The 8,651-nt window shown below is 55.7% G+C and overlaps 1 protein-coding gene across 4 annotated transcripts; it reads right to left on the reverse strand.

Moving 5' to 3' along the window:
- Window positions 1-860: 860 nt before the first annotated feature.
- LOC310963775 (uncharacterized protein) lies at window positions 861-7,189 on the reverse strand. Of its 4 annotated transcripts, none has more exons than XM_083936699.1 (4): window positions 6,984-7,189; window positions 3,356-5,844; window positions 3,156-3,272; window positions 861-3,067 (listed from the first exon to the last, which is right to left on the reverse strand). In XM_083936699.1, the coding sequence occupies exons 1-4, from the start codon at window positions 7,077-7,079 to the stop codon at window positions 1,084-1,086; spliced, it is 4,686 nt and encodes a 1,561-aa protein (XP_083792825.1). In that variant the 5' UTR covers window positions 7,080-7,189; the 3' UTR covers window positions 861-1,083. The 4 variants fall into 4 exon arrangements, with proteins under 4 accessions (XP_083792825.1, XP_083792824.1, XP_083792823.1 ...); XM_083936698.1 differs by having other exon boundaries at window positions 861-3,064; window positions 3,156-3,275; XM_083936697.1 differs by having other exon boundaries at window positions 3,156-3,275.
- Between the last annotated feature and the right edge of the window lie 1,462 nt (window positions 7,190-8,651).

Genomic DNA, 8,651 nt, shown 5'->3' on the forward strand with positions numbered 1-8,651 from the left:
CCCGGTCCTGGTCCTGGCTTTCTCCTTGAGGTGTGAGTGGGCAGCAGAGTCCAGGCCTGGTCAACGTCCTGGTCCAGTCATTTTGCATCTTTTTGTGGTGGTGTTGCATCTATTTTTAGTCATTTTGCATCTTTTTGTGGTGGTTTTGCATCTATTTTTAGACATTTTGCATCTGTTTGTGCTGGTTTTGCATCTTTTTGTGGTGGTTTTGCATCCCTATGGTCAGTTTTTGTCGCTCTGTGGTCATTTTGGCCTCATGGGCCCCTGTAGACCCGTTCACGTCGGCCCGGGTGAAACCTGAACCTGGTCCCCAGAGACTCAGGGTTCGACTGAGCCGGGTCCAGATCTGAACTTTGTTAGCAGGATGATTCAGCCTCGTCTGTGTGTGCGTGCGTCTGTCTGTGTGTGTGTGTAACGGGACCCTGAGAGTCTTAATTAGTGTGTGTGTGTGTGTGTGTTCCTGTGTGTGTAACGGGACCCTGAGTCTTAATTAGTGTGTGTGTGTGTTCCTGTGTGTCTGTCTGTGTGTGTGTGTGTGAGGAACGACGCCGGCTCCACCTGCTGGAGACAAACACACACTGCACCTGACAGATACATTAATATTAATATTATTAAAGTCACTGAGTTTAAAGATCAATAACTGAGATTTAGACGTGATTCAATACATGAAAGTAATAGAATTTTGAGTCATTTTGCATCTTTTTGTGCTGGTTTCTGTTTAAACAACCTTTTCTGCGTTATTAAAGTATAAATATATAATATATTTATACTTTAATATACTTTAATATAAATGTACTAATCATAACTTCCATGTGAAATCCTTCAGGGTTGAGATGATTGACAGACAGGAGGCGGGTTCATGTTCTTTAATGTTTCTTTTGGCTTCAGATTCTTTAACAATAACAACAATAACAATAACAATAATAATCAGAATGAACTCATGAAGAAGAAGCTTCTGGAACGCTGCGGTTCGTCGTCGTTTCCCCGTAAACAAACAAACAGAAATCACATTTAGAGTCGATCGTTTCTTCATCTTCAGAAACAAACAGTAAAAAAGGTTTGAGTCCCTGTGGACCAGCGGCGTCACCGGGCCACAGGGTCTGAGCGCGCCTCAGCGGACGCGCTCCACGCGTCCTCTCCAGACCGGGGCGGGGACCTGAAGACGGGGCCGTCGGCGGGGAAGCGTGCGCCGGGTCTGGGATCAAAGTGGTTGAGTCTGGAGTGGGAGTCCACGGCAGGATCCGCGTACGAGCCGCACTTTGTCTGCGAGGTCTGGAAGGTGGCGGAGGGTAAGGCGGCGTGGTTCGGAGGGGCCGGCGGCGCGGGACTCGAACGATGCGAATCAACGGGCGGCAGGTGAGGCGATCCGTCCGCGTGGTTGAGTAACGAAGACGCTTTAATGTCCATGAGTCCTGCACCTGAAGAGCGCCGCTCAACGGTACGTTCTGGACTCCCAGGATGTGCGTCGACGTGAGACCGCCTGCGGCCGGACGGCACTGAGGCGCCGCCAGGGGCTGAACGCCGCTCTGACACGCTCGCTCTCGTACTGGAGGAGTGGGCGTCAGCGGGCGGGGGGGGATCCTGAGTCCTGGACGAGACAGGCAGAACAAGAGCGGGAGGTGATGGGGCGTTGCGGTTGCCTCCTGAGAAAACGTCATCAGCGGCCGCCGGCGTGCCCTCAGCAGCGACGCCGCTGGAAGGATGGAGGTCAGGAGGGGCCACCAGACGGGGGTTTGGGCTTCCAGTCTTACTCCTGCCGCCCCTCGAGGTAGAGTCTGCGTGTGCGGGCTGCTTTGTGGGGCAGCCGGCTTTGGCCAAGTGGAAATCTACGGAAGATGAAGAACTCGCAAGATGCAAGTCGAGAGGAGAAGATCTCAGCGCACAGGAAGCGACTTCGTTCGTGGCGTCGAGGCCCGAAGAACGGCGAGAGTTCAACGCCAGACGGGAGAAACCGTCAGCGCCCGTGGGACTCCTGTCAGACCCGAGAGGAGAAGAAGAACGGGGGTCAATGTGAGGTTCGTGACTCGGGGAATGGACGCCGACAGTCAGTGCTCCGTTTTTAGAAGGAGCAGCCGAACGGGAGTCAACGGTCGCTGAGCGAGGAGACGAGTGTGTGTCGGTGGCGAGAGGCGGAGGGACGGCCTCGGCGTCTTCATCCCAAAGGGCGTCGACGGGCGACACGCTGGGATTTGAACTGAGGTCAACGTGAGAATTCGCACCGACGGGACCAGAGGGCGGAGGCGAGTGCAGGTGTGGACTGCCAGCGTCTTTGTGTTTGAGCGGCGGCGGCGTGTTCCTGTTGTGCGCCCGAACGGGACTGGCCTGCTTCAGGAGCGGGGGCGCGTCCTTGCCCTCCACTCGGACCCGGCGCTCCTTCAGGGGCTCCAGAGGGGGAGGGGGCGGGCGCGCTGAGGTACGACACGTCGGCGAGTCCAAGCCCTGATTGTGGTGCAGAACACGGTTCGGCGAATCAGGACCGGGGTCTCTGGTCTCCGTCGACCAGCCGTCCTCTCGCTGATCCCTCAGGCGCCTTTTACGACAACCCGACTCCGTGTTCACGGGTTTACACTTGGGCGCGGCGAGTCCCTTCAGGTCGTTGAGGATGCTCTCCAGAAGACGGCTGTCGGACGCCAAGAACTCCGAGTTCCGTTTACGGATCGGATTGGGCGCGGCGTCTCCCGCGGCCCCTCCCACTTCTGGACTTGACTTTGTGGCGCCCGTTCTCATTGGTCCTCTGTCGTCATCTGACCCCGGCACCGAAATGCTCTCCTCCACGTTTTCCACGTCCACGTCGTCGTCGTCGCTGTTGTCAATGGCGATGGGGCCCGTCGCCTCCGTCTCCGACCCGTCAGACCCTCGGTCAAGGATGTCGACAGGAAGCTCGCCGATTTCCGCGTTCAAGGCTCCGCCGGCGCCGGCAGAAGGCGCCAGCGGGAGAGGAGGGAGGTCGGAGAAGTCGACGGTCTGCTGGCTGCTGAGCGGGCTGCTGCCGCTGCTGCTCAGGTTCTTGGCGTTGGCGTCGTCGTGGCTGCTGTCGCTGTCCAGGGTGATGATGACCGGCGAGCTGCTGAGACGGGAAGAGAGAAAACGTCAGTCGGACAAAACGAGACACGGACGAGGTCCCGACAGACTTTGCTCGCTGTGACTCGCCGTACCTGCTGTGCTGCGTCCTCCGGTGTTGCTTCCTGCGGCGCTTGCAGGCGGGGGACTGCGCGGCGTCGACGGTGCCCTCGTAGATGATCTCCACGCTGGGGCTGCGGTCTCCTCTGCTCCTGCTGCGGAACACAACACCACACATCAGTCACAGCGCTGTGATACCTGGTGACAACAGGAAACAGGAAGTGCGTCCGCTCACCTCTCCTCACCGTCCCTCCTCTGCCTCTCTCTCCGCCTCCGTCCATCTCTCCCCCTCCTCCTCCTCCTCCTCTCCGTCTCCTTCCTCCTCTCCCGGCTGTGGCCGCTGCTCGGCCTCCAGGTCGGGTCCTTGTCGTTGCTGTCCAGGTGGCGGCTCTTGTACTTCCTCTTGCCCCCGGGTTTTTCCCCGTGGGGGTTGTTGCCGGGGGAGAGCGAGGGCGCGGGCGGCTGCAGGGAGGAGCAGAGGGGAGAGGAGGAGGAGGAGGAGGAGGAGGAACAGGGGGCTGAAGAGGCGGAGGAGGTGAGAGGAGACACCTGGGCACAGTGGAACTCCCAGCTGGAGTCCGGCGGGCTGGGCGGCGAGCCGGACTCCACGCTGGAGTGAAACGGCGAGGGGGAGCGGTGGCGCATCATGGCGGGATAGATGGAGCGGTTGGGGTTGTACAGGGTGCCGCTCCTCTCCCGCCCTCTCCTCCTCCTCTTCTTCTTCCTCTTCTCCCTCGCCCCCTCGCTGTCAGACTTGCGCTCTCCGCCGCCCTCTCTCCCGTGCCGCGGCTCGCCCTCTCCGGGCGGCGCCGGGCTCAGCGTGCACACGGAGTTCCTGCTTCGGCCCGAGCTGCCCGACCAGGAGCGTGCACGTGCGCCCTCCTCACCGCCTTTCTCCTTCGGCACGCCGTCCTGCTCTTCTCTGTAGGCGCCTGACGTGGAGGGGGGGATTGTGGGTAAGTAGGAGAAGGGGGGGGCGGCGGTGGGGAGGGTGAGAAGCGTCTCAGCCGTGTCCTTCTTCTTCTTCTCCTCCTCGTCCTCGGTGTCGGACGACAGCTGCACCAGCTCAGGCGTCCGCTCCGCCATCGGCTTCTTGTACCCGACGATCAGACACTCGTCCTCCCGCCTCTCTCCTCCCTCATTGGCTGCCTCCTGGGAGGCGGGGCTGAGCGGCGGTGAGGCGAGCGAACACGACGGCTCGGCGGTGGAGTAGGAGGGGCCCGGAGTCTCGTCGTCCCAGACCGACAGGCTGAGGCAGCTTCCTGCTTGGATGACATCATCGTGAGCGCTCACCGCCCTCTCGTCCGACCGCCCTCCCGCCCGCCGCTCCTCTTCGTCGCCCTCTGAAATGGCGATGACGGAGCTGCTGTCGCTGGAGCTGCTCATCCCGTCCAGGTCCAGGGCGGCGGTGGGGGGCTCGTACACCGCCTGCAGGTCGTAGTTCTCCAGGCTGAGCGGCGAGCGGGCGAAGCTGACCAGCTCGTGCAGGAAGTGGTCGGTGCGTGCCAACAGGAATGGTCGTAGCTCTTCTTCTATGGTGGGCGTGTCCTCCAGGCCGTGGCGGGCGAGCCGCGCCATAATGATGCGCTGCACGATGTCGACCAGTGAGCCGTGTGCACCGTACAGCACCGTGAGCTCCCGCCGCAGCCAGGGGCGGAGTCTGTTCAGGTGGGTGGGGTTCCGGCGGAAGCTGTCTGCTGTGATGTCGCGCTGATGCACCTGGTTACCGTTGATCCCGGCGACGCCACGGACCCGGATGCCACTCCGGTAGAGAGCGCGGCGGAAGGCCACCATCTCTCTCTCCCTCAGGCCCCTCACGGTTCCACCTTCTCGCTGCAGCCGCTGCCTCGCCACCAGACGGGTCATCAGCCTCCGTGACGCTCGGTCGTTGGGGGCCACGGGCGCCACACCGCCCCCCAGTCCCGTCAGCCCTTCAAATATCACGCCACGCTCCGCCAGGTCAGCGCCGCCCCTCATCCTCTGCTCCTCCAGGTCTTCGCCCTCCTCGCTGTCCTCGGCAACAACGGGAGACACGGCGGGGTGGTGAGGAAGAGGAGGGTGCTCCAGGGGCGGCGAGTCCAGGTACCACTCCCACACCCCCGACCCCGGACCTCTCCCTCCCCGCTCCCTCCGTCGCCTCCTCGTCATCGTCTCTCCACCGTCCGCCCCTCGGTGCCGCCGCAGCATCAGCCTCATCTGGTGGTCGCTCCTCGCCGCCGAGGCCATCGCCGCCACCATCGCCACGGTGGCGGCGACGCTGCTGTTGGCGGGCGCCGGCCGCAGCGTGTACTCCTTGAAGTCGTCCTCGGCGCGGACCGAGTGCAGGATGGAGGCGAAGGGCTGCTTGCAGAGCGGACACTCGGCCTTGTTGTGCGACCACTCCTGGATGCAGGGGAAGCAGAAGCGGTGCAGGCAGCGGTCCAGGTACGCCAGGTTGTTGAAGCGGTCCAGGCAGATCGGGCACTTGGAGTCCGGCGACGCCTCCTCCGCCGCCATCACTGCCCGCGCTGAGGCGGTGGATGAGGAGGGAGGAGGCGACGCGGGGGTTGTGGGGACAGCGGTGGCGGCGGCTGCGGCTGCGGTGTTTTTCCTCTTGCTGCTGCGCCCGCCTCGCTCTCGGCTCCGCTCCTCTTCCTGCTCGGGCTGAACGCCGTCTGCTGCAGCACCTGCCGCCGCGTTGTCACGCCGACGCACTCGCAGCTTCATCCGCGTGGGCGCCATCACCTGGAAACAGACAGAGACCCGAGTCAGACCAGAGGTCTACTTTAGTCTACAGAGGTCTACTTTAGTCTACTTTGGTCTACTTTGGTCTACTTTAGTCTACTTTGGTCTACTTTGGTCTGCTTTGGTCTGCTTTGGTCTACTTTGGTCTACTTTAGTCTACTTTGGTCTACTTTAGTCTACTTTGGTCTGCTTTAGTCTACTTTGGTCTACTTTGGTCTACTTTAGTCTGCTTTGGTCTACTTTGGTCTGCTTTGGTCTACTTTGGTCTACTTTAGTCTACTTTGGTCCACTTTAGTCTACAGGGGTCTACTTTAGTCTGCTTTGGTCTACTTTGGTCTACTTTAGTCTACTTTGGTCTGCTTTGGTCTACTTTAGTCTACTTTGGTCTACTTTAGTCTACTTTGGTCTACTTTAGTCTGCTTTGGTCTGCTTTGGTCTACAGGGGTCTACTTTAGTCTGCTTTGGTCTACTTTGGTCTGCTTTGGTCTACTTTGGTCTACTTTGGTCTACTTTAGTCTACTTTGGTCCACTTTAGTCTACAGGGGTCTACTTTAGTCTACTTTGGTCTGCTTTGGTCTACTTTAGTCTACTTTGGTCTACTTTGGTCTGCTTTGGTCGACTTTGGTCTACTTTGGTCCACATGGGTCGAAGGTCCACTTTATTGTGTTTTTCTGCTGACCTCATGTCATTGGCTCTGCTGTAGCATAACAAGCTAACAGAATGCTACGCTAGTTAGCAGTTAGCACAGTTCTGTTTCCTGGTTTCGCTTCAGTTTTTATTCTTGGATTAAAATAAATTAAAATAAAAATTAAATAAAAATAAATAATAAAATAAAACCAGAACTTTCTGGGTTTGACTTTTTTATTTATCCGTAAAAATAAAAACAGAACCGGAACCAGAGCAGCATAACTCACTCTGCTACTGTGCTAGCACGCTAGCCTGTTAGCATGTATGGACCGGGCCGGAGGCTCCTATGACCCGGTTCTAACGCGGTGTTTGATCCCGCAGCCTCACACCGCGGTGCCCGCCGGTATTTACCGGAGCTCCGGTGACAGACCTGACCCCCTTCCGCCCGGTCTGCTAGCCCGTTAACCCGTTAGCATGCTAACTAAGCTAGCACGGTAGTGTCTTTTCAGCACCTGCGCAGTAGAGCTCTCCCCTGGTCGCTCCGGGAGCTGCTGCTCTTCCGGGGTTTTCCGCCTCCTCCGGGCCCCGCTCCGCTCCGGGGGAGGCATCCGCCGCCGCGGGGGACGGTACCGGCGCCCCGGGCTGCGCTGCCCCGCTCCGTCTACACCGGGACTCCCGGTAAACACGGACGCATCTGTGTCGGTGAACCGGAGACACACACGGCTGGACCGAGGCTGGCGCCGCAATGCATGATGGGAACTTTTTTTCCTTCTTTGAGGCAAAGATCGAAAATACGGAAGAAGACGATCCACATGTTTATACATCTGATATTTATCCACGTGTTTATACATCTGATATTTATCCACATGTTTACACATCTGATATTTATCCACGTGTTTATACATCTAATATTTATCCACATGTTTACACATCTGATATTTATCCACGTGTTTATACATCTGATATTTATCCACATGTTTATACATCTGATATTTATCCACATGTTTATACATCTGATATTTATCCACGTGTTTACACATCTGATATTTATCCACATGTTTATACATCTGATATTTATCCACGTGTTTATACATCTGATATTTATCCACATGTTTATACATCTGATATTTATCCACGTGTTTATACATCTGATATTTATCCATATATATTTATCCATATCCATATATATATATATATATATATGTATATATATGTATATACATATATATATATATATGTATTTATAGACCAAAGCAGAGCCATGTAGACCGAGCGTCACATATATATGTATATATATATATATATATATATATATGTATATTAGTTCACACAGGGAAATCTTTCCATAATGACTCAGGTTTGACTGCTTTTGTCATTTAACAAAATGAGAGATTTAAGCAAAGAGGCTGCAGGAACATGTGACTGTAAGACTGTTTTATTCTACATATAGTTATATGATAATATAATAATTATTATTATAATGATATTGTTTAATCCCCATGTTTCCGGTGCGGCTGCAGGAACATGTGACTGTAATACTGTTTTATTTTAAATAAATAAATCTTATTTTATCTTTTATAATTATATCATCATAGATATACGATGATATTATTATAATTATAATAATTATAATAATGATATAGTTTAACCCCCATGTTTCCGGTGCGGCTGCAGTGACGCTGTGGAGCCGCGGGGGCGGGGCTAACTACAACTGCGGAAGTAAACCGGAAGCAGCAGCAGAGGGACACACCTCCTCTCCACACATGAACACGGAACAGGCTGTTACGCTAGCTAACAAACAAACAAACAAACAAACAAACAAACAAACCAACAGACGGTCCCTGACGGTGTCTGAGAGGCTGAGAGAACAACATGGGGCCCGGCAGCAGACGGACTCTGGACCGGATCTTCTCTGCGGTAAAGACCCGAGAGCAGCTAACGGCTAACAACAACCCGCTAACGGCTAACAACAACAACCCGCTAACGGCTAACAACAACCCGCTAACGGCTAACAACAACCCGCTAACGGCTAACAACAACCCGCTAACGGCTAACAACAACAACCCGCTAACGGCTAACAACAACCCGCTAACGGCTCACAACAACAACACGCTAACGGCTCACAACAACTAGCTAACGGCTCACAACAACCCGCTAACGGCTCACCACAGCCGACTAAC

This window comes from Echiichthys vipera (genome assembly GCF_963691815.1).
Source record: "Echiichthys vipera genome assembly, chromosome: 22".
NCBI lineage: Eukaryota > Metazoa > Chordata > Actinopteri > Perciformes > Trachinidae > Echiichthys > Echiichthys vipera.